This window comes from Tachysurus vachellii, chromosome 13 (assembly GCF_030014155.1).
Source record: "Tachysurus vachellii isolate PV-2020 chromosome 13, HZAU_Pvac_v1, whole genome shotgun sequence".
NCBI classification, from domain to species: Eukaryota; Metazoa; Chordata; class Actinopteri; order Siluriformes; family Bagridae; genus Tachysurus; species Tachysurus vachellii.
Genome location: NC_083472.1, coordinates 13,893,850 through 13,920,570, shown reverse-complemented (window position 1 = coordinate 13,920,570; position 26,721 = coordinate 13,893,850). Strand labels below are relative to the sequence as shown.

General features: G+C 38.7%; 1 protein-coding gene across 1 annotated transcript in view; it reads left to right on the top strand.

The window, feature by feature from the left end:
- The window catches only part of gria1a (glutamate receptor, ionotropic, AMPA 1a), an 88,473-nt gene that overhangs the window by 14,813 nt on the left and 46,939 nt on the right, over nt 1–26,721 (top strand). The window contains exons 3-5 of the mRNA XM_060885345.1: nt 1,921–2,160; nt 16,149–16,333; nt 19,512–19,565. Coding sequence (XP_060741328.1) covers nt 1,921–2,160; nt 16,149–16,333; nt 19,512–19,565 — 479 coding nt within the window. The remainder of the gene's footprint in view (nt 1–1,920; nt 2,161–16,148; nt 16,334–19,511; nt 19,566–26,721) is intronic.

Below are 26,721 nucleotides of genomic sequence, written 5' to 3'. Positions count from 1 at the left end.
GTGGGAGCAGTACAAACCCAAAACTTAACATGCATCACTGGCAAACAGAGAGCAAACAGAGAGAGCAAGCTAAAGCTCCTGAGATTTGCTGAGCTATTGAGAGGAATAAAAGTCTGCTCAATGGGCATAACAAAATGCCAGCCGGAACATCACCATGGCAGCTCTGATGGGCTACAGAGCACATGTAGCTAAAGTTAGCCAAGTTCTAATAGGCTAGACTCAGAAGGTTTAATAATTACCTCTCTGCTGTGTCTCATTCGATCAGAACACAAGAAATCAGGCCAGAATGGCCAAAGAGCAGTGGTTTCACAGCTATAGATGGAACATCTATTAAGCTTAGAAATATTATCAATAATATTAATGGTTTGGCAGAAGCTGTGAGGGAATATGGCATGCCTTTGACTTTTAGGGCCAGTGCTGGCAAGGCTGGAGTCATGTACCTGATGTTAGTTTGTCTTCTATCCTATTGCTTCAACAGCTTCCAACCTCACTGTTGTTTATACCTTGACACTGGGTGGCCAAGCTTTTTTTGTCACTGAAATAGCATGTTTTTGTTGAAATTTTTAAAACAACCAGGCAAATTTAAAATATGTTTGTAGTGTATGCTTTAGAACAATATTAGCTATTTGAGAAGTTTTCATAGATGAAAGCTCAATCAGTGTCAGATAAGGAAAACTGAACCTAGCATTGTATGTACCTTTACTTGGTGTGTCTGTAAATCCTGAACAAGCCTTAATTATCTACATAATTGTCTACATAAAACTACATATTTGTGTAGTAACTGAAGGATAAACTGATACATGTTGCTAGTTCAATGGATAAAGCAGTTGGTAGTTTGTGGTAAAAAGTGACCCTACATGGCACAGATGGCATATAGTAATGCGTGGAAACTGATCTGATGTGCCATATGTCTTCACTAATAGATAAATCAGGGGGGAGGCAGACTCCACCTCTTTTAGTCTCATTTTCTCTCTTTCACCCCAAGCAGAATTATAGTGATAGTTGTGTTCAGGTGCATGTTTAACAGCTTTGTAAAACACTACATATAAAATATTATTTGAGGTAATTATAGCTCCTTTGACCAATTTTTTTTTGCTCATTTCTGTTGCATGGAAAAATATTTATGTAAAAGTAGGATAGATAGATTGGAAGCTAAAACAAATTTCCTCTGTTTCTCTGCCCTTACTGCTATATGTGTAAAGTGGTTCAGTTTACTCAGATGCCTGCATCAAATTTAGTGCACAAGAAGCTCAGTGATGGTACTACACATAGGCATTTGCCGGTATCCTAGACATGGATGCCAACTTTCTCCTGCTTGTGTGCCACATAGTAGTGGCTCAGCCTGTTTGCTGGGTGACAGCCATGCCAGTGTTCCCTGCGCCCCCAGTACTCCCTCAGGCATCTCCTTCTGAACCCTGGCCTTTCAACAGAAAACTGACTTTTATTTCAATCTGTTTGAAACAGGCAGTGAAATATGAGGCTTATGGATACAATAAGAAAAAAATCCTAACCAGGGCACAGCAAGGGAAGTATTGCCAGATTCAAAATGAATCTAGTGGAGAATCCTGGTAAACCTTGAAAGTGTTGACAAAACAGATGGTGGCTATTTTGCTTCACTTTTGAAGCAGGGGTTGTGGTATTTAGGATTAGTGGAGTGTATTGATTAGCATTCTTCATGAGACACCCAGCCCCCGTAAGCACTCAGCATGAGCCAATTTGCAATGAATGGACAGCCACATTATTGCATTTTCATTTATTTTTTTCCTACTGCAGTGACTTTTGAATAATTGAATGTCAGTACCAAGATTATTTTTATGCGTTGCTTTTGTCTTTTAAAGTTTAACATTGCAAAAATGTTTTAAAGTGCTCTGTTTTTAATTCTGTATAAATTAACATTTATCTTATTTTGTTATGTTGCAGTTTGTTCACAGTTTGCAAAAGGAGTGTATGCCATCATTGGTGTGTACGACAGGAGGACGGTGAGCATGCTGATGTCATTTTGTGGTGCACTGCACGTCTGTTTTGTGACTCCCAGCTTCCCCATTGAAACCTCCAACCAATTTGTGATTCAACTGCGGCCCGAGTTGCAGGATGCCTTGGTTGGGGTCATTGAACATTACAAGTGGACCAAGTTTGTCTACATGTATAGCTCCGATACAGGTGGGAATATAGTTAGAATCATTGAAGTTCAAGATTTAAATTTTGTACCTAAAAGTATTAGAATTTAGATTAAAAATTTGATTAAAAGTTTGCAAAAATTCCTATGTGTGGCTTAGCTGGGAGTGTTGTTTTAATAAGGGTGTTTCAGATATAGAGATAGAGATAGGCAAGATATAGTCCAGGCACTTCAGGGTTGCCATAGTAACTAGAAAAAGAAAACTTTATTTTGGCTACTAAACACTGTTTTCTAAATAGTAATGTAATGTGTTGTAATTATTTTTTTTATCATAGCATACTATAACATGCACATTGGCATACATTATAGTGCAATTCCGCATTTCCTACTGTTACACTACTGATTTATTTTCTGAAACTTCGATTACATAATCTTCTCATGCCTTTTAATAGAATATCCATGTAACAGCAGTTCATGAAACAATCGTACAATTCAGATTTCAGAAATCAGAAATCCAGTGGGTAAAATGTTTGCCCACATCATGTTGACTGTCTCCTTAAGAGGTCTGGAAGGATCTAGAAACTGACTTTTAGATGCTTCTAGCAAGGTATTATAATCAGAAATTAATTGGGAGGCCATCTGTGGCTGAAAAGTGCCTACCTTTAGACAACATGTCTTTATGTCCTTGATATCATGGGAAACTCTAAGCAACTCAGCAAAGGGCACAGAAAATTTTTTTGGACCTTCCGAGTTCTGTTCCTCCTTAGGAGCAATTTTCAAATAACTGAAGGCTAATCAACTGAATGCTATACAGCTGTATGCAAATATAAATATTTTGAGACCACACAGACGCTGCACACTTCAGGAAGATAGCCTAATGAACCCAAAGACATCAAGAAAGGAGCTGTGTAAGAGATTAAGGTGTCAGGTACCAATGTATATAAACACTATTCTGAAAGGTTTTCATGTGAGGAAGAATCCATTACTTAAAGCGTAGGTAATATCGAATCAGTGCAACACAAAAACAAACAGTGGGCAAGGACAAAAGATGAACAAAGAGTGCTACAAAAATCAAAGCTCAATTCAATGCTCATTAGACAATAATGTGACTCTTGTGCACATGATCATGTGATGTACAGGGGCTGTTAGGTAACATATAGTTATATGGGTGTCTGTATAGGGGTGCTGACCCTGTGCTCTGACCCCAGCCTCCAAAGTTGGGATATGCGAAGAAAGAATGTAATGTACATGTGACTTCTCTCTATAAATGTCAAATGCCATAAATGTCTCAAAGTGGTGCTGAGCAGTTAGTCAGAGTGACAACCATAGATTGGCCAGAGGGTGGAGTGAAGGCCATGGTCATCATGGACCATGGGATTGACTTTTAGCCTCTGGGTTGAACATTGTGTGTAAGGTTGCCCTATGGCTTGATGACTTTGGCTTGAACATGGCTTGAGAGACCAGAACATGGCTTCTGGCTTGCACGATTTTGGAGAAGCTGTGAGGCTGCATGTGCTTTGACAAGTTTACCAAACTTACACGTTATAGCAAATGCAGATAAGGTTTAATCGATGCAACACAAAAACAAACACTAAGAACATGAACATAGGAACACATGAATGTAATGTCAATGTGTCAAAACAAAGAAACAGAACTTAAATAGTAGCGCTTTTTTAGACATTGATGTAACTAGGGTGCATGTGATTTGATGTGCAGGAGTTGATGGGTAACAGTCCTCACTAATAATTTGAAGAAAACAATTCCACCTGTAAAATATGGGGGTGGCAGCATTATGCTGTGTCAGCATTTTGCTGGAAAAGAAATGGGTGGAACAGAAGGCTAAATCTTTCAATAAGGTATTTCACCAAGTCAGAATGCATACCAACAAGGTTGAAACAAAATGCCTTAAAGACAACATCACAAAGCCTTTACCTAAATCCCATATAAAATTTGTGGACTTAACTGAAAAGCATCCACCAGCTTACATGCAACATTATATCAAATAATGACTGACAATAATCATGACAACAATACAAACATATATAGAGCAGCTCATCAAGGGAAACAAATAACAGGTTTGGAAAGTGTGGCACCGCTCACCTAATAGTCTAGCGAGGAACTACACCTGACAATGCGTCATAGCATGCAGCTTATTTTGGGCAAAACAAAAATCATATCAAATCATTGGCCAATACTTGTAGCATAAAAAAGCATCTATAGTCATTCAACAAAAGCAAAAAGCCTGGTCAAAACTAGAAAGTAACTATGAATTCTAGGACAAGAGGAAAAAAACAGGGAAATAATAATTCAGATAATTCTGACCCTTCACCAAAACTAGGTTGCACAAAGATATAAATAGTTGTATAAATAGGCAAACAGATAAGAAATTAATACAAAAAAACATAAGTACATTTAAGGCACAAACTGGTAATAAACCAGTGACAAGACAGTGCAAGGCTCAAACCAATGAAAACCAGCATGGATGTGCTGTTCACACTGGGAGTCATTCCATATACAGAGTTGCAGAGTGTGCCAAAGGGGAAATATAATCTCAGAGAAAATCTAATATAGCAAATAAAAGCTGAAATAAATATTTTTAGTTATTATATTGAAATGACATATTTTCAATATTATTTTCAATATTATTTTATATATTTCATATATTTATTGAAGTAGCACCAGAAATGTGTGGAGAATTGTGTTGATCTGTGAAAAATAAAGTTTCAAAGTCTTGTGTTCTTATACAAAGCTCAAACCTAATGGTATATTAAGTATAATATATACACACAATATACTAAATTATTGGTTGTAGAATTATCTAACCAAAGTTAAATTGTACCTCCCTGTATTTTCATTATTGGCTGCCTTACCAGGTGAAGATCTGAATTGTGTTATGTGGCTTTACTTGCTTTAATCTTGTGTTTGGTCTTGACTATATGTTTTAAGCTCATTTCAAAATGATGCTGAATTGCTATACAAATCTGTATATTAAAGGTCATTTTAATAATGCTTAAATAATTGGGACAGATTATTTACACTGAAATATGCTTTGCTGGTTCTTCACTGAATTCTGCTCAGTGCAGCTTCTCTTACTGTCCTTTTTTATAAACCATACTTTTTGTTTGTCTGTTTTGCAATTAAAGAAACAGCTGGATAATGACAGTTTCTACAGAAACACCTACATTAGTAGCATAATTACTACACTCTACAAAAACTGAGATTTATTGTCTGAGAGTGGTCTCAATTTATGTCTAATTCTTCCCCATGTTGACAATAGAAGTGTAAAAACTACCTTTTAGTTATGGTGAAGAGATGATTAAAACAATTGGCTTGACTGATTGGACGGACCTATACAGTGGTTTAAATAGCTCAGTCCCATATTCACAACTTAACTTATAGTGCCAAAGTATTGAATTGGAAAGAATTTTTTTTTGCTGTTAAAAGGTGAATATGTGACAAAAGTTAAGCATTTCATGCAATTCCCTGTAATTTCTGCCTAGATGTTTTAAAAACTTAGAACTTTTTTAAGCCACCCATCTCTCGAAATAATCGAAATAGTTATCGAAATAATTGGAACATGGGATGGACAGGAGTTTCTTGTTGCCCAGGTTAGATGCTTATTAGAACATTGAAAATGTCTGAATGTCACATCTTGGTTTAAACCCTGGGTTTTTCCTGTGAAGACTGCATTTGTTGTTAAAAAGAATAAACCAATGATAAGACAAGAGGTCTACCAGCAATTAAGAAGATTTAGAATTTACAAACAAATACAAAGATGAGCCACAGAAGTCCTAGAAAAAATTAACCTCTACCAAAGAAATGGAAATGCCAAATTGTTGAGGCAGAGAGGATCTGCCCATGATCCAGAATATAAAGCTTTTTATCCAAACCTGATGGAGACAGTGTCATGGTTTGGGCTTGCATGGCTGCTTCTGGAATAGATACTGTACCACTAAGCTTTATTCATGTTGTTACTCATGATGATAACAGGAGAATGAATTCAGAAGTCTATAGATATATTCTGTCTGCCAATTTACAAAGACATGCATTCCAATTGGGAGAAACTTCTTCATAGAGTAGGACAATGACCCAAAACACACTGCCAACACTGCCAAAGGATTTCATCACTAGAAATAACTGGAAAGTTTTAGGCTGGCTAGGTCACTCACCAGATCAAACTCTAACTGAGCAGCATTTGAGAGAAAGGGAGAAAGCCCACAACAACTAACAATACCTTGACAAATCTGTGGTACCAGTTTAGAATAGCATGACAAATGAAGGGAATGCAAAAGTTTGGTGATGTCAATGTGTTGCCAGCTATGCCGTTATTGCAAGCCTTATATTTGCATACTTTTACTTACCAAGAAATTAGGTGGCCTGCCTCCAAAGCCATGTTCTAAGCTAACACAAATGCCAAATGCCTTCATTGTTATGGCAAAAATAAAAGAGTTGTCCTTGCTGTTCAAACACTTTTTGAGGTTGAAGTATATGTTTAGTAAAAAATAAATAAATAAATAAACAGCAATATAAAGTTGGTTATGTCATTTGGTGACAGAAGAAATTCACTGCATGTTTACTATACTCTGGAAGTCTCTGGAACTATACTGGTGGGATGAGCCTCATTCTTCATAATGTAACGCCGGGAAACAGAGCGGACCCAAACGCAGGATAGCATAAATCAAAATAGGGTTTAATAACTGAAAACATGAAACAGGACGCAGACTAGACAGGACAAATCACAGTAGATGCCGCGCTGCACGAAGCAACGCGGCACAGTTAAATACAAGAAGACAATGACACAATAAGGAACAGGTGTGATGACAGGGAGGAGCAGACGAAGGCGGGGCAGACACGTGACGAGAAACATAAACAGATGCACATGGCCAGAGTCCGGGCAGAGTCCTTACAGAGCCCCCCCCAAGGCGCGGCTCCCGACATGCCAATCCGTCCAGGCAGTCCCGACGGGCCCGGGAGGGGGGAGCAAGGCACACGGTGAGGCAGGTGGGGGGAGCAAGGCACACGGCGAGGTAGGTGGAGGGAGCAAGGCACACGGCGAGGCAGGTGGGGGGAGCAAGGCACACGGCGAGGCAGGTGGGGGGAGCAAGGCACACGGCAAGGCAGGTGGGGGGAGCAAGGCACACGGCAGCGCAGCCAGAGAGGGACGAGCGACGTCCACAGCCGAGCTGAAGGGCCGAGCGACGTCCACAGCCGAGCTGAAGGGCCGAGCGACGTCCACAGCCGAGCTGAAGGGCCGAGCGACGTCCACAGCCGAGCTGAAGGGCCGAGCGACGTCCACAGCCGAGCTGAAGGGCCGAGCACAACCCCAGACGCACCCCGGCCAGATCCACCCCCAAAGTCCAGGAAAGGGAGGGCGGGAGGGAAAAAAAAATAAATCCTCCACAAAACAGGGAAGTCCAAAAACAGGAAAAAACACAGGCCTGCGACACCCCCCGCGGACAGGAAGTGGGGCGACGTCCTCCACGGAAACCAAAAGTGAAGCGACGCCCCCCACCGGAAAGTGCGGGGCGATGTCACAGGACACTGAAAAAACAAAACAAACCTTGGGCTGGCGACATGGTCCGCAACCAGGAAGTGAGGCGGCGCCCCCCGCGAAAAAACCAAAAGCGAGGCGGCGTCCCTCACCGAAAAAAGGCGGACCCAGAGGGGGAAAAAAAAACAAACACGAAAAAAGTACTCCCCGTTTAGCCGGTCCAAGTAGCTGCTATCCCGCTGGGTCCTCATGTGGCGGCATCTTCTGTAACGCCGGGAAACAGAGCGGACCCAAACGCAGGATAGCATAAATCAAAATAGGGTTTAATAACTGAAAACATGAAACAGGACGCAGACTAGACAGGACAAATCACAGTAGATGCCGCGCTGCACGAAGCAACGCGGCACAGTTAAATACAAGAAGACAATAACACAATAAGGAACAGGTGTGATGACAGGGAGGAGCAGACGAAGGCGGGGCAGACACGTGACGAGAAACATAAACAGATGCACATGGCCAGAGTCCGGGCAGAGTCCTTACACATAAAGATAATCCCTTAGATTGAAAATTGAACATCACGTATCGGTGAGACTAATCAGAAAAAATTATTTAATTTGCTCGGGAGAATAAACATTGGATTCTGGAGCAATTGAAATAGGTGATGTGGTCTATTTTGTTGTTCCAGAATGATTGGTATATCATTGTAAGGAGAGAGTTGGATGAAGTGATGCCCTTATTATGCCTAGTGTATACCATTCAAGCCTTTGGTGGCAGTGTTATAATCTGGGGCTACTTCAGTTGGTCAGGTCTAGATTCTGCCACATTATGTGCAGAATCTAGAATAAAAAATTAGGAATTTGACTTGAATTGTACTGTATATACTGAATAACCAGGTTTTTTGTGAGCATATCATATAAGATGATAATACCGGGATTAATCAGGTTCAAATTGTGAAGTCCAGGCCTTAACCCCATTGAGAATATATGGGTTGCGCTGGAGAAGAATTTACGCAGCTATCCGACTCTCCCTTCATCAATTCAATATCTTGGTAAAAATGAATACAACTCTGGACTGTCAGGATCATGCCTGGACATTTTACCTTTTGTGGCATTAGGGGGCATTCTGGCTTGTGTTTTGCATCTTGTGCCCTGTGTTTTTGTTTACGTTTTTTTTCACGTGTCTGCCCCGCCCTAGTCTTGATTCCTTCCCACCTCTGCACACCTGTTCTTTATGTCTCTAATTGTCTTCCCTTTCTATTCCGGCAACACGGAATCCTCGTCATTGTGTTGTCTTCGTGTTCTCTGTTTTGTGTTTCTGTCTTGTGTCTTTTGAGTTTTGGTTTCTTTTCTTTTTTTTTGTGTTATGTTTTATTTAACAATTCAAGTTTTTAGCTATCCCGGCATTTGGGTCTGGGTTTTTATCTGTCAAGAAGCCCTGTTCTCTGATATGGACAAAATTAAGTGTTGTGACATTGCATAAGGTTATCAAAATGGTGCTATGTTGAATATGTGCCTTAATCAAAGCAAAAGGCAGTCGAATTAACTATTCAAGTGTATGACTTTTGTTTGGCCAGGCAGTATATTATGCTGAGCTTCAACAACCATTTATTTCTGCACTGGAGGAAATCCCTTAATCACATCTTGTCATAGAAAAGTAGCTGAAACTATTTTCAGTTCTATTTATTTTCATGTATGTTGCATTAACCAGCTGCCAACACCAGGTGTTCCACCTCCATCACCAACATCCACTCAGTTGCATTAGCCCTATAATGTATTCACCTGTCACTGGCTTTGAATGTAAAAATCATTTTAACTGCATATTGCAGCATACCTTTAATACAAAGAGTGAGAAGTACAGCTATAGAACCTTACTCTATTTCACTCTTTTTCATCTCTTTCTCTGTTATCTTTTTTATTGCCCTGTCCCCAGGATGAGCTTCTGTCTCTGCTGGGTTATTGTGATGGCTGGGCTTTTGATGTATGTCTCTGTGACTTGCTGATGGTTTTATCTGCTGGAAGCTCTAAGGGTTTAGGGCTGTAGGGCCATTAACTCTCTGTGACTAAGAGGAACCATATTGCAGGAATCCATATTACCAACCTCCTGTTGCCTAGATACAGCCCTGCACCATTCCTGGGTTATTTTAAGCCCTTTAAGGAAATACTTGTTTGTGGAGAGGTCTGTGTGTGTTTGTATATGTCACAAATGTGAATTTTGACACCGCATACAGCATTGTCTCTTGTGTGGCCTACAGGGTAGGCCATTCTTGTTTAGTGCCAGTCAAGAAGGGATGGATCTATGAAGTGTTTATTGACTACTACATAATATTGCACTTGGTACATTAATTTGTACTCCTATTTTCTGCAAATGGATTTATACCTGGCAGAAAGGTACATACTTATCTTTCATTAATTCCATAGGTATCTACCAAACACTCAAACTCTTAAACTCTCATATCTCAAAAACCTTTTGTTTCAATAAATGCAACTTTGATATACACCAGCAATTTAATGGTTGATAACACTCAAATTCTGTTCAAGAATCACATTAACGTGATGTGTAAATATCTGTACTAAATGTACTTAAAGCTTAATTATTAGTAAAAAAAAATAACACTTTTAGTGACACAACTTGTCTAACCTTTTCTGAGGTATTTAATTTCTGATTACTTTAACTATAGCCACCCCATGTATATAGAACAGGCAGTATTCTTTGTAAGTATGGTGGCTCTTTTACTAAAGTTAAATGAGACAATTACCCCACATACACTGCAGATCTATTCTTTCTATAGCACTTTTAATGGTGGTTTTGTACTGGGTTTTGTTGCTGTTAAATGCAGTGTTGTAATGTAACGGAGTACAAATACTTCATTACTGTACTTTAGAAATTTCACGTATCTGTACTTTACTTCGCTATTTAAATTTATGTCAAATTTCACTTTTACTCCACTACATTTCCTAGATAAAATGTATACTTTTACTCCGATATATTTCCACTAAGCATCTTTGTTACTCGTTACTACAAAATAAAATCAGAAGAAATGTGTGAGAATACAATAAGGGAGGTTTGGCGAATAACTGCTCCTAGATTGCATTACGCAGCTCCGAACGCTCTATTTCAGCGTAATGTTGTCAAAGGAGCAGTGGCGGAGCCAAAGGGGTGTCTGGGGTGGCACTGAACACCCCTGACATCTGATTGACCACTCCAGGTGCCACCCGAATTTTTATTTGATAGCATTGGAAGTTTGGTGATGATTGACATCTCATTTCACTTATCAAAAGAAGTCTTCGTTTGACGTTTGGTCGCGGCGTCGCTCAACATTTCAAATCCGTCAATCAATGACAAGAAAGAGTTGAGAGGTAGAAAAGAATACTGTAACAGTCTAATACTAAAAGATCAAATTTTGGTAAGTTTTGAGATTAAACATCAGGATTTAGTTTTCCAGAAAAATACTTCAAAATACTTAAGTCGCTATATAAATTGACGTTAGACGCTATTAACAGATTAATTAGACAAGAGAAATCGGTTCGTTCCCCAGTTTAGCCATAATATACATTACGTTGACATTTGTGCTAGTTATACACGTATGCAGTGTATGTGTGTAAGTCTTTAACTGTTTAGCTAATATGAGGTAACTAGTTTTACAGCTGTCAGTGTTGAATGTTGTTATTAAACTATGTATCTGGTAATGTTACTGAGAAGATTACTGCAATTGCAGACAGCCTGTTAGCTATCATAAAGGTGATTAAAGTAGTCATTTTTGCTGACAGTTGATTTTAAAGTGCAATTATTATAGTGGGATTTGTAGTTAAAGTTGAGTTTTAATTAAAAAAATCTGTATTTGATGCTTAAATGTATTATATTCATGTGTCATATTTTTACATAGGGTCAATAAAAAGAAATGAAAAGAAAGGCAGAGATATCAGACTTATCTTTAATGAAGCAAACACATACAGGTCAGGTGCAAACAGACCCCAGCCCAGCCTCCAGCCCCTGCATCACCACAGTACCCCAGAGCAGCTTCCTGCCTGATGCTAGTAGTCAGACTTCACAAGAACCACCAACAGGTTTGAGAACCCACCAGGCAGTCAGTCAGTTAGTCAGTCACATGTCCAATTCAGAATTTAAGTTTAGCTTGTTATAGATGGTTTCATCAGTTTAGGCTTTACATAAAAATGTAATTAGGTGTTGATTTATGTGTGACATACACAAAATAAAATTATAACATAATATATTATAAATTATAAAATAGATTATGAGAGATATATTCTACCTCTAATGAGCAATTATGGGATTCATCCATGCTCCTTGTTAGGGTAATTTGTGTCATAATTCTGTGGACCCCCTAAAGTTGCCTTAGCCGTCCCCTGGCCACCCTATTTGCAAGAAATGTTTGTGTACATTGGAATGAAAGATTCTTCCTACCGGATGAAGTGCCTCTTATGCCTACCGAAAATCATTGAAATTGTTCTTTTTACTTTTACTTCAAATACTTAAGTACATTAAATATCAGAAAATTACTTTTGGTACTTAAGTATCAACTTAAGTATAGAATGAAATTCTATAATTTAACTTTCACTTCTACCAAAGTCTTTTTCTAGTATGATACTTGTACTTTTACTCAATTATTGCTTTCTAGTACTTTATACAACACTAGTTAAATGCTGTTAAATTCAAGTGATTTTCTTTTTTCCCCCAAATGTAAAATAGTCATGAAATAGTCTTGTTTATAAAACCCTTTACAAATGTCTGCTGAGGCATGTACTGTACAGTAAGTGTTGATCTGTTGTCCTTACTTTGCTTGCAGCATAACTGATTGCACCAAAGCAATAACTTTTCTTAACTTATCTATTAATATCTGCATTGTCTCCACAGATGTAAGTACATACATTAGTTTATTTTAGTAGTAGGACAAATTTGATTGTGCTGTCTAAATGACTCGAAATAGCCTTGACCAACTGCCACCAACAAACAAAAAACAAGTCAGAAAGGATCAACCACATTAACAGCTAACAAACAGCAAAGCAAAGGAAAACACAATTATGTTTTTATGTTTTCATGCTTTTACCTAAATATTAAAGTTGTCATACACTGTTTCTTCACTAATCAATGACTAATCAGTGAGGAAGGGGCATATTTTCCAATGGGGATGGGGAGAGGTATATTTCTTCCCCAATAAAAAGAACTGTCTATTACAACTATTCATCTGTGCCCATGTCAGGTATTTAATATACATTTTCTATTTTCTGATGGTACTATTAGCCTCAAGTCTCAAAAGAGCGCAGATTGTCCAGTTGGATGTGGCTTTGTATGTTTATTAATCTAATGTCAGGAACACTGTTGTTACTATTAATTAGGTTCTTACAACTAAGCAGAATGGAGGAGTTTTGCACTCTTTTGTACGATTTGACATTTTTGAGCTGTTAATATTGGTTTTCAGGGCATCCCCTCAAAACTCAGAGCCTACATGAATTGCCTGCGTTTCCGAATTGCCTGAGTTATGAAATCAATTTATTTTAAAAAATCTTATTTAAATGGTGAAGCAGTATGCGTCAATCAGTACTGTTGCCTCCTCATAGCCCCAGGGTTCAATTCTGAGCTCACATTATCTGTGTGGACTTTTGCATGTTCTTGGGGTTCAGGGGGGACTTAGGGGTTTCTGTAGGTGTCCAGTTTCTTCCCACAGTCCAAAACCTTGCAAATAGTAGCGCTGCATTGATATTGAAAAAGATGTCAAATATACCTTACAATCATTGCAGCATTCCCAAATACAGTGATGCCTCGAGATACGAGGCATCACTGTACAGAAAAAAAATAGCAAACAGCTCTGCTTGATCTTTCACTCATGTCCCATCAATATGCTTATGAAAAAAACAATGGTTTTGTGTTATTCACTGGAATGAACATTTGGCTTTTTGAAGCAGCATATACTGTATTTTTGTAGTCAGCAGTACAAATAGTCTGGCTACTCAAAAATCACTAGCCATAGATATCTAAAAGATGGGGTTGTACCTCTCTATTTGACTGGGCAGCTCAAACATGTCTGGCAAAATGCTTTTAAGAAACTGAGAAAAGCCAATAGTGTGCATAACACTTTCAGCAGAAATACTCTGAAATACCAAAACAATGCCTTGATTAAAGTCATTTGTAGCTAATTCACATATCTGGAGGAGGAACCGCTTCCTATTCATACTCCGCAGCAAAAGCAGGTACTGAAGATATTGTTGGCTTTATTTGGAGACTCTGCAACATTACTGCAACTGTAATTGCTGCCATGGTTCACTTTCTCACCAAAAGGTGCGATATGCTATATAAAGGTCTATGATTACAACACAATTCTGCCTAGCAAAAGGTATACTTGACTTTCCTAACAAAATTGTATTTTTTGATAGTCCAAACCACATATCCAAACAGAGATCTTTGAGCCTGTGAGCTTAGAAAGCCAGGTTACCAGGTCTTCCACAGTTAATGCTAACTAAACTGTGGGACAGAGTAGCCACAGTCTGCTCATAGGTTATTTCTGCATAAAAGAATGCTCTGGTCATTATCAATTGGATTTCATAGTAAAAAAATTACAGGAAACATTGTCCACTTGGACCACTACAAAATGAGTTTCATGCAGACATAGTTTGCCAAAACTGGTGTTAAAAAACTCAAGTGACCTGTGTTCTCTTGAAACAGAAACAAAATTTAAAGGCAGATTTAGAGACAATTAAAAAGCATATTTGTTTTTACGTTAATAAACATACATTGCATACAGAATGTGTACATGTGACATAATTATTAATTAAGGGAAATCGGCATTCGTTACCCAGTGACCACTATTCTGTCAGAGAGAGAGGCTGTCCTGTTACTGTCCTGATCCACTTTTGATTCCCTGTGTATTCCCTGTGTTTCTTGACAGAACAGTTTGTCCTACTTAGAAGTGATGAGCTTCTTTATTTACATGGCTTTCTATCTGCTGGTTCAAACAGTCAACATGAATTCTCTGCCAATGGAGTGTGGGCCATTCCCAGGGATGTTGATATGCATTCGTAGGCATCTTCTAAACACTGCATTGACAGCGTCTCTGCTGGTGAAGCCATGCCAACACATGAAAATTCTGGCAAATTCCTTTATCTTCACCTCTACAATCAGCATTTACATGATTGTGTGTTCTGAATGAAATCCAGAATCAATACACCATCTAGGAATCTCTGCATTTGAGCCATTGCAGGCGGAAGAACCACTGTTTGTGGATTATAAAAAAACAGGCAAGCCTTAGTATGTGGTATGATGATGGATCCCTCTTCCTGTCAGTGACATAGAAGATAAGATCCACAGGTTTGTTGGGGCACTTTAAGCTATTTTGCAAGCCATTCGCCATTCGTTTCCCAATATTACAGACCATGGTGGAGTTATTATTAAGCTGCTACTCTCTGCTGTCATGCTAGCAGTGGCTACCTTTTCTTTTTCCTCTTTGCTAGTAGCCAAACTTCATCTTCATATCCAAAGCCCTCCTCCATAAAACATAAGTGACACAACATGTGTTGTGTAGGTGCTTTGATAAACAACCTTACAGCAAAACTGAAAATAAATGTGAAGTCAGATTAGGAGACAATATTGAGTTCTTTGTTTTTATTCATTTCTTTCTTAATACTGATGTGAACATGAGACATCAGCACGTAAGATTAACTCAGGGAAGTCCACAATAAAGGCTAACATACAAAAATACATTACAGCCTGCACAGTTACCTCACTAAACCCCTCTGGGATGAATATGAACAACTAATGTGCCACAGGCCTCATCACCACACAACAGTGCCTGACTAGAGTAATGGAATAAAATGTTTAAAAAGCACATGATGTTGAATCAGATGTTTAAATACCTTTGTTCATATAGTACAGACTTTATACACATTTAAACACTCTGGTTATGTGTTTTTTTTTTTGTTTGTGTTTTTTTTTTATTACGCATTTTGACCATTTTTTGTATGAAGCTATTTAAAGCAGTATGATATGGCTTGTTAGGTCAACGTAGCTGTAAATTACAATACAAAGTAATATATAAACACTAAAAAACAATAAAAATTACAGTATATAAAACTCTATGTTCTCTTTTGTTACACAAAACCACAATATACGATACAATTTCAAAGCACTAAAATTCAAAGTAAAATTCACAAAAACACTTTGGAAAAAATATGATTGAGTGACATCAGTTGCAATGCTTTATTAGATAAGCAGTTTGTTCCCTCATAAAAAAGCAATAAATACAGTCTTGTTCCACATTTTTCAGTTTCTTTTGCTTTGAAATAATTGTCACAATTTTATGACCGTTTGTTTAACTATGTTCTCAAAATTCTGTAAAAAAAAATTAATGAAAACTATACTTGCAGGACGAAGGCCATTGTTAAAGTGATTGGTTAGTGTTCAGCTCTATTCACATAATTTCTTGTTTATTTTTATGTTATTTTTATTTCACAGTAATGTGTTTGTCAGACACGTGTTTTTCATTGTGCATTTGTCTCTCTAAAGAATGCTTGCCTTTTGCTGCTTTTAAAGGACTAATCGTTCTGCAGAAGGTTCTGGACACAGCAGCAGAGCGGAATTGGCTGGTGACCTCGGTGAATGTGGAGACTATGACTGAGGCATCCTTCCTCAAAGTCTTTCAGGACCTAGACAAGAGAAAGGAAGGCGAGATCATAATTGATTGTGAGCTGGAGCGTCTCAGCTCCATCCTGAAGAAGGTAATCAGTCATTCTCTCCTCCTAGTTTTAGGAAGAGAGACATATCTACGTCTTTAGTCACTTGCTGAAACAGTTTTCTTAGTTATTTGCTGAAGTGGAGTCAAAAAAGGATCATTATCAGGAATATGATGAGATGATGCTATTTCTTCATGTGAGCCATTGCTTGTATTACAAGACAAAAAATGTTCATTTTACTAATAACTTAATAACTAACTAATAATAACTAACTAATAACTAACTTAATAACTAAATAACTAATAACTTATCATAAAACTTTTGTAATTGTGTGTTTTAAAAAAAAAAAAAAAAAAAACTTAATCACTCTTACCATCATCTTACTGTGCACTGGCGGGCATACTACTTTTTAAAATGTTCACAAAGAGCCTTTGGCAAGGTTTATTAGTTAAGATCTAGTCAGATAATGAGCATGCCAGTGACATTTGGAGTTGCAATTCCCCTCATCACCTTTTGTCACCTATTCTTCACAAGAGTAAAGAAGCTTCCTGAAACTACATTTAACAACAACTCACCTTCTGGGGATTATTTATTGAGTTTTTTCCCCTTTCCTCTTTTGTGGCTCAATATGATATGGCATCCAGTAATCTTTGCTTGTTTATTGGTATAATTTCTGTAATTTTCTTTTGATAAATTAACACTGTATTGAGGTCATTAGGGATAAAATTTATTTTAAGTCAATTTGAGTTTCAAGTTAGATTTGGCTTTGTCTGGCTCGGAGGTGGCCTGAAGAAAAAGCTTTCTGAGGTCATTATTTATAAATAATGCCACTGTCTGTTATGCCCACAAGCAAGGTTAGGTGTTATTATTTTTTAATTGTATTTTAATTGTGTCTTTATTTTTAATTGTATATGATTTGTGTATACATTTACTGAAACTAATAGTATAAACTATTCCATGTTTATTTCACATGTAAAGAATGAGAAGTTTTATTTCTGTTCTCCATGTGGTTAATGTTAGGTTGATATGCATTTTAAAACTTAATTATTAATAAGTAATGCAATTTTCAGACAGATTAGTAATTTGTCAGTAATCAAAATACAACGCTAAGAATATAATTAGTAAGTACTTTAAGTAATTCACCCGTTACCCTTTAACATTAGAGACACAGAGTAACACATGCCTTAGAATTGAAGGAAGTTGTTTTATAATGTAGGTGTTAAGCTGTTCCAGTACCTTACCAGGGGACTGTTTATCCATCTACATTACATACCCGCACTGCCACACCTGTTTGCAATCACCACATATATACTGTACATATATACCACATACAGTATATAGCAGTCATATGAAAAAATTAGAACACCCTATTAAATATTTAGTTCTTTATTATGAATTGACATGTTAATGTCTGAGCTTGTTTTAATTTGTACCTGTATTTGAAATTGATTTAACTGCATGTAAACAAAAAAGCCCTGTTTTCACTTATTAAACAAAAGAAATAAAAATCGGTGGGAATTCCAGGATGGTAGACCATGATCTCATAGGATTATTATGAGCAGATTCCAACATTCTATGCTATGAAAAACTGGGTTTTGAGAGAAAAGGCGCATGCTAAAATATATGGTCTACAAAAAAGGTAACGGAAGCAAAACAGTGAGTTTAGTTCAACTTTATTCTACCATTTAACAATTTTAATTAATCTTCTCCCACAAATCCATCAAATTCCTCATCTACTGTGTCTTCTTAACTTGACGCAGTTCATTTTCTTGCTTCCTTCACTTCCGAACCATCGATTCATTGATGTTGAATTCTTTCACAGCTGCTCTATTCCCATTTATAACCGCGTAACTGATAGCCTGTAGTTTGAATTGTGCCTCATAAGCATGTCTCTTCACTGGTGCCATTTTGGGGGTTCTTATGTAAACAAATGTTGTCTTCTTCTTCTGATTTTTATTGGCGGATGGCAAACCAACTTAAGGTGCATTTACCGCCACCTACTGGACTGGAGTGTGGAGCGCATAATGGTTAGGAAGAAACAAATGTTGTTTTGCAACATACCGGTAGTATACCTACCGGAGGCGTAAAGTAATGTTCTCTGATTAGTTTATTGCTGCCAGCGTACGTAGTGTATTACGTCCCTGTGTCAGCGGGAAAGGGTCCGACAGTCAATCAAGCGGAGCGCTTACCAAAGTCGCACAACAACATTTTTACAGATTTTTGGAACTCAGTGCACACATAAGGCGCACCGGATTATTAGGCGCACGGCCGATTTTTGAGAAATTTTAAGGCTCTTAGGTGCGCCTTATAGTGCGGAAAATATGGTACATACATACATATATACATATACATACATACAGAAGAATCATCACTTCATTACTTCAATCAACTCATCACTTAATTAGGATAGAATCACTTATTTCGTAGCATAGAATGTTGGAATCTGCTCATAATAATCCTATGAGATCATGGTCTACCATCCTGGAATTCCCACCGATTTTTCAGGTCCACTTTTATGCATTAAATCTTCCATTCATCCACATCCCAAAGGTGTTCAATTGGATTCAGATCCTATGACTAGGATGCCCAGTGAAGAACATTATATTAATAAATCATCAATATGTTCCAGAAAGCAGTTTGAGACAACTTTTGCTTTGGGACATAGTGCATTATGCTTATATATTCTGGAAATAGCCAGTAGAAGATGGGTAAATTGTTGAGTTATTGTTACAGGCCAGAAGTGTTATAAGAAAACATTCCCCACGCAATTACACCACCATTATAACACCAAACTGGACTGTTGACACAAGGCAAGCTAAGAACATGGATTCATGGAAGCTAATTCTGATGCTACCATATGTATACCTCAGCAGAAATCAAGATTTCTCAGACCAAACTAAATTTCTCTATTTCAGCTATCTAGTTTTGCTGAGCCTGTGTAAACTGCAGCCTTAGCTTTCTGTTTTTGAATGACATAAGTGGAATCAGACATGGAGTTCTGCTGTTTTAGATAATCCAGCTCAAGGTTTGATGTGCTATGCATTCTAAGATGCCTTTCTGCTCACCACAATTGTACAGAGTGGTTATCTGAGATATTATAGTCTTTTTTCCCCAGATGAAATCAGTCTGACCAATTATAATTTTGATTGATTAGTCATTAAGTTTGTATCATCTAGTTATATTCTTTTGAAATTGATTTGTTTTACCGTTTTCTCTATTGTAGATTGTAGAACTGGGAAAAAACGTTAAGAACTATCACTACATACTGGCAAATCTGGTAAGTAAAATGCATGATTGTTTCTGTACATGTACATTCATCTGGTTGTATAAAAGCATGTAACTTCACAAGAACCATAGGTGGCCATACTGTAGGTTAACTTAAAAGGGTTTCACAGTTCAACAAAAAGCCTCAAAACCATTTAGATGAGGCCACTTGCATAATTTGTAATTTGCATAATATGAAAAATATCATTTTCAAAAGTTGTTCAAATATTGTATCTCTTTATTCTGTGTATTTTGGCAAAAATCTGGCATTGGGGTTGTCAAGCAAGCAATGCTTGGACACAACAGATTAGCACTTGCAGCTATCTTTTAAATTTAAACTGTAAATTGAGTATTAGTCTTAGAGACTCTCTTTAAAACTTAAAATAAAGATATAAATTTAAAATGTTCAGTATTTGTTATGTAGAACAAAGATTTGTCATTTTTTAAGAGCACTCCTTTGCAAAATAATTTCACAAATCCAGTTGTTTGATTATGTGTCATTGAACAAATTGTTTAGTGAACATTGTAAATGTGCAATTTAAAGGCAGAACAATAGCTGAAGCATAAAGTGGACAGGGGCAAAGAGAGCAAGAGTGGGTGAGACTTTGTGGCAGCTAAATTTCAGTGCCACATCCTTTTCTCAAAAACATATTTACAATGATACTTATGCTCCACCAGATACATGTATAAAAAATATTGATAAAGGTATGTGGACACCTGACAAATCACACACATACTGTAGGAGCTTGTTAAACATCCTATTAAAGATTTAGATCTTCCAATCTGTCACCCCCTTGTAGTTATAATAACCCTATTCTTCTGAGAAGGCTTTCCACTAGATACTGGAGCATGTCTGTAGGGATTTGTGCCCATTCAACCACAATAGCATTAGCGAGGTCAGGAGCTGATAATGGGCAAGGAGTGCTTGTATGCAGTTCATCCCAAAGGTTTTTAACTGAGTTGAGGTTGCTTGAGTTCTTCCACACTAACCTTGCCAAGCCATGTCTTCACAGACCTCACTTTCTGAAAGAGACAATGTAATGCAGTTTAGGCTATATGGCTTAGTTACATTGGATGGATTCCTTAATGCTACAGAAATTTAATTTTTTAATTTTTTTAACACCATCATAATTTTTGGAGTTTTGGAGAATTTTCAAATATGATGCAATTGAATGCTCCAGGAAACTGCTTTAAGAAAATAGTATAAATGGCAAAATATTTTTATGCAAGACTTTTGATAGATTTCATATTTTATTTGTTCTTACCCTTTCTGTAGTATGTTGAAATAATGTAGGGATGTAGTTTTCAGATTTCTAAAATTGTTGCTTGGGAGGCTACCTATACATAATCAGGATGTAATATTTTTGTGACATTTACTATGTAATCATACAGCTAAAGAATTAAGTACAAAATGATGCAGTGAATAAGTGTGGATTTGTTTGTAATTTACTCTGTGATGACTGCCCAAACCTCGCTGCATCCTGTGTTCCAAAAGTAGAGTCTGGATCTTCCACCACCCTGACCAGGGTCAAGTGATTACTAATGATAAATGAATGAATGCCAATGGGAACATAAGCACTTTGTGTTCAATACCTAATTCAGCTTCTCATAATGCATGTAGGGGAATGGAGACAGGAACATAATTGTTCAGCACAATAAACAATTTTAGAAGATTACCTCTAACTGAGTGTCCTAGTAAGGGAAGGTTTATGAATCAAAAGGTATCTACATTGTCAGCAGTTTAAAAAAGCAATGCATCAATCTAATCAGTGAGATCTGAAGTGACTCTCAGTTGTTCTCCAGATTCTTTCCTTTTCTCCAAGCCTTCTGGAGCTATGATTCACTATGCAAAATTAGCTGTAGTTTTGTGCTTTTCTGCTTCCTTGTCCTTGATTGAGCCTTGTCAATTCTGGATACTTGATTGTTCTCTAATTCCTTCAATAAGCATGGCTCTAGTTTATTTTTAAAATAAGGTTAATAAATCCTACACTATTATAAGAGCAGCCTATGATGTCTATGTTCACATTTGACACATTTTTTATGTCTTTTTTATTTGACTTTTTTCTCTGGTGTTGTGTTTTTTATTTAGAAAAACTGTCTTTGTTAGATCAATAAAAGTTTCTCTGCCCCTTTGTGCCCATCTTTAGAAAAAGCTAATCTTCATCCCAGATAATAAAAAACACGTCACTTCCCTGTGCGATTCTGCTAGGAGAACAGTGTGGCTTTATGATGTGGAAAGTTTGAACAATGTGCTACGGGTCTTTGGATGTGTTTTACTTACTTAGACTTGCTGCCATTAGTGTGCTTATGTTTGCCCTAGGGCAGTGACAGGGTTGTGTTACTATGTGTGTGTGTGTGTGTGTGTGTGTGTGTGTGTGTGTGTGTGTGTGGATGTGATAGAGAGATAGAGTGCCTTGTGAAAGTGCATGTGTTCCCAGGGACATGTTGCCTGCTGCTTCTACTAGGGAACAACACTTTTAAAGGTCAGAGAGCAAATCACACTCAGTGAGGGTGGCAAAATCACTTATGATCACATACTAAAATTTCTTCTTGAAGCAATTAGGTTGCATTTTGTTCCTTAATACATGGTAATTGGTAACCTGAGTTTTTTTAGTGTATAAAATAACACACAGAGAGAATTGCTTTTTGGCCTAAAGTCATAATAATGCTGGCTGAAATACTTCTACTTTCTGGTTTTCCCATTAGTGGTTGTCACAGCAAATCAGCTGTTTCCACCTAACTCTATGTTTGGCATCCTATACTCTTGCATCAATTAACTTCATGTCCTCTTTCAACATATCCATATATCTTCTCTTTTTTGCCTTCCTCTTGTCCTCTTACTTGGCAGCTCCATCTCCAACATCCTTCTACCAGTATAACCACTCTCCATCCCCTGCACATGTCCAAACAATCTCAATCTATCCTGAGCTGCCCATGCTCATCACTTCTAAAGAGAACCTCAACATCCTCATCTCCGCTACCTCCATCGCTGCCTCATTTCCTTTCCTCATTGCTACAGTCTCTAACCCATACAGCATAGCTGGTTTAACTACTGTCTTGTACATATTTCTTTTGATTCTTGCTGACAGCCTTCTGTCACACAACACTTTTGACACTGTTCTCCACCCACTCCAACCCGCTTGCACAAGCCTCTTCACCTCTTTTCCACATTCCCCATTGCACTGGATAATTGACCCCAAATACTTAAACTCCTGCCCCTTCTCCTTCATGACCTCAGCCCCCTGTAACCTCACTGTTCTACTTCCCTCTTTCTCATTCAAATACATGTATTCTGGCTTACTACAACTTTAATTCCATTTCTTTCCATTTCTCTCCACCTTTCTGGTGTTCCCCCACCTGCTCTCTACTCTCGCTACAGATCACAATGTCATCCACAAACATTATTGTCATCCAAACATTATAGACATCCTCATACAGTACCATAGCTCTTCTCTTTGCACCCTGTCACTAAATCCACAAAGATGCAGTCCAGCTCCTTCTGACCATCTCTGTACTTCTCCATTAATATTCTTAGAGCAAAAATTGCATCATTAGGGCTCTTTCTGGGCAGGAAGTCATACAGTTGCTCACAAATATCCACTTTCTTTCTTAGCCTAGCTTCCACTACTCTTTCCCATAGCTTCATTGTGTCAGCAATTTTATTCCTCAGGCAGATTGGCACTAGAATGCTTCTCCTTCATTCTTCAGGCATCTTCTCATGCTCTAAAATCTTGTTGAACAGTCTAGATAGAAACTCCTGGACCAACAGCCTTTCCATTCTTGATCCACCTCAGAGCCTTCCTCACCTCTTCCTTTCTAATCTTTTCTATTTCCTGCTCTACAATATCTACACAATATCACCTCTTCATTACATATTTCCATCTCATTTTCCTCATTCATCAGCTCCTAAAAATATTCCTTCCATCTTCTCTGCACTCTCTTCCTGTTAGCACCTTTCCATCTCCACTCTAATCACCCTTAGTATCTGTTGCACCTGATTCCCATCTCTATCTCTATTTCTTGCAAATCTGTACAAGTCTTCTTGGGTCTAACCTGGCATACAACTCATCGTATACTTTCTATTTGGCCTTTAGACTCTTTACTCTGCACTGCAATTCCTTGTAATCCTGTCTATTTTCTTCTGTCCTTTCTAAGTCCCAGTTCTTTTTAGTTAGCCTCTTCCTCTGAATGCTATCTTGTATCTCCTCGTTCCACCACCATGTTCCTTTCCATTTGGAAGCTGTTCCTGTCTCATCTTTTGTCTGAATTTCTCACAATATTCTTATACCTTCCACTAGGTCTTCTTGTTTATCTTTCTCTCCTCTTCTTCTTGTCCACCAGAGACTTCTTACACATCATCATCCGATGCTGTATGGTTACACTCCTACCACCACCTTGCAGTCACTGATCTCTCTCAGATTGCATTGTTCTACATAGAATGTAGTCTACCTGCATGCTCCTACCTCCACTCTTATATGTAACTCTATGTTCCTCTCTCTTCTGGAAATGTGTTAACTACAGCCATTTTTCATCTGCAAAGTCCACCACCATCCGTTCTTTTATGTTCCTTTACTTAACAACAAGCCTCCCCATCATCTCCTCATCACCTCTGTTCCCCTCACCAACATGCCTGTTAAAGTCTGCTGCAGTCACTACTCTCTCCCATCTGGGAATACTCTCTATCAACATCACTCCTTTAACTTCTAACCTCAAAATGATTACCCTGTCTGACACTCTAGTCACGTCTAAAACATTCCTTACAAACATCCTTCAGGATCACTTCTTCCCACACCATAATAAAACAGTTTGTATATCCCTCCAATACACACAGTATATCTACATTACTTCTCTCCATCTTGTCTGCCAGCTTTCTACCTTTTGCTGCCATTATACTAACAATATGTCGCTTTTCTCAGACCTAGCCAGCACACCGGTGGTCAACAGTTCTGGTTGCGGTCATTACCCTGGGCCTCGACTGATCCGGTATGGAATTTCCACTGATGCCCTTCCTGATTCAACCATCTCTGTTTATCTTGGCTTGGGACTGGCAACCGAAGTCACTGGCTTGCAAAGGCTAAATTGCTGCCTGAAGTATTCTCCCTGAAGTTAGCCAAGATGGCAACTTCCATGTTGTTGTACAAAGGATAATTCACAGTTCCCTTTCATCGGAACTTGATGCTGCCTCATGGCTGACACTACAGTATATGCTTAGCCACAGATTTAGCCCTCCGTGCCATAAAGCCCCACCATTCTCTCAAAAAGTGCAAGGAGGCTGCTCTGGCGTCACTGCACCCCAGGACATCCATGTATTCAATTATACAGACGTCTGACTCATCTGGATGTGGCAGTTGTGTATTGAGATGTCGTGCTTGCCCACACGATAGGCTCAACCAAAGAAAGTGTGGGCTTTTTCCCTCACTTAGAACCACCTACTTAGGGATTGTTGGGGATTCAGCAACGATGTGGGTACATCGGTCTCCTGCTTGGCAGATTCCATACTTTTTGTCATAAGGGACATCTGGCTAGGCCAATGCCTCTTTGCTGCCCAGGCACAGAAGGTGCTTAACACACGGATAACTCTCCAGTGTCCAACAACCCCCACCCACACCCACCACCCTCGTGTTGGGGAGCAGTCCTAGATGGCCTCACTGCCTATGGCATTTGGGAGGGCACTTGTCTCTTATCGCCTACAGATTGCCTGAAATGGGGGCTGTGTTTCTATTGCTCAAACACGTTCCATCAAAACTCAGAGGCTACCTTTGGTGGTCCCCTTCATAAATCATTAGGGCTGTCTGTGTTTGCTCCCTCTGATCAGGTTGGTCCACTAGATCTGGCCATATGTAGAGACCAGATTTCTATAGCTGATAGTGATTTACACTCCAGAGTCCATGATCAGGAAGCAAGCTTCCTGCTAAGGCAGGGACTGAGGCCTGGGTTTGCATATGGCAATTTTTGTCCGGGAGTTGCTTTGCTCATATCTGAGTTGTCGATTCTCTGTCCCCTGTGACTTTTCACATAGCCAAGGCTATTTCTGTATGCTTTCCACGATAGCTCACCTCACTGTGGTCCGAGAGAGGGTATGCTATGACAGATTCTGCCTATTTCTGGTGGCTCCTCTTTGGCCCACCTGAGTCTGTCATATGGATTTAATTTCCTTTCTGGACAGTGCTCCTTGAGGAACCTCCTTTCTCTGGCACAGGAGACAATTCTCCACCCGTGCCACAAGATTGGTCCCTCCTGGTTGTGGAGACTACGTTAACCATTTACCTCTGGTGTATTTACCATTGTCAGGATGGTAAATACATACCATACTCAGCTCTTTAAGGGCCTATTGGTGAAGCAGGAGAGACTGCTTCTGCTGTGCCAAGTTTGTTTTCTACATTTACTGCATTTGGCAGACGTTTGAGCAGCTGAGCAATTGAGGGATAAGGGCCTTGCTCAGGGGCCCAACAGTGGCAGCTTGGTGGACCTGGGATCGAACTCACTAACTTCCAATTGGTAGCTCAACACCTTAAACACTAGGCTACCATATGCCCATTTTCTAAGCACTTACACTCTTTGCTCAAGCATGTGGTGTAAGTCCTATTCCTTTTTTGCTTTGGCTTTGGTCACAACAAAAGCAATCCACTCTCCAAGCAGCGCCTTGTGCTGGATAGTGGTAGCTATCTTCTAGGCCTATGAGATGGGCTGTATGGCTTCACCTCTAGGGATTATGGCTCACTCCACTAGGTGTATTATGTTGTCCAGCACTCTGGCTAGGGTATTCCCCTCCAGGATACTTGTGTTGTGGTGGGCTGGTCCTCTCTGCACACCTTTAATCAGGTTCTATTATCTCTTCTGGTCCTGGGCCTTACAGTGCTAATGGTGCTCTGCTTCCAGCTTCTTTGTCCTTTTTCAAGACCTCTGGAACAAACATTTGGATGTTGTGACTTTTCAATGGACTGGAGTGACATGCATTCAGTGTTCTGACCATGTTGTTTACTCTGCACATCCATTTGCCTATTAATGCTAAAGTTAATCTTCCTATAGGAATCCTTGCAGAAATTAGTTTATAATTACATCCAACCATCACAAGCTCTCTAATCTTCACAGCCACCATATTCTGATTGCACAGCACCTGGTCTCAATTACACAATCACTGCAAAATTCCTTTTGTGCTCTTAGCGCCC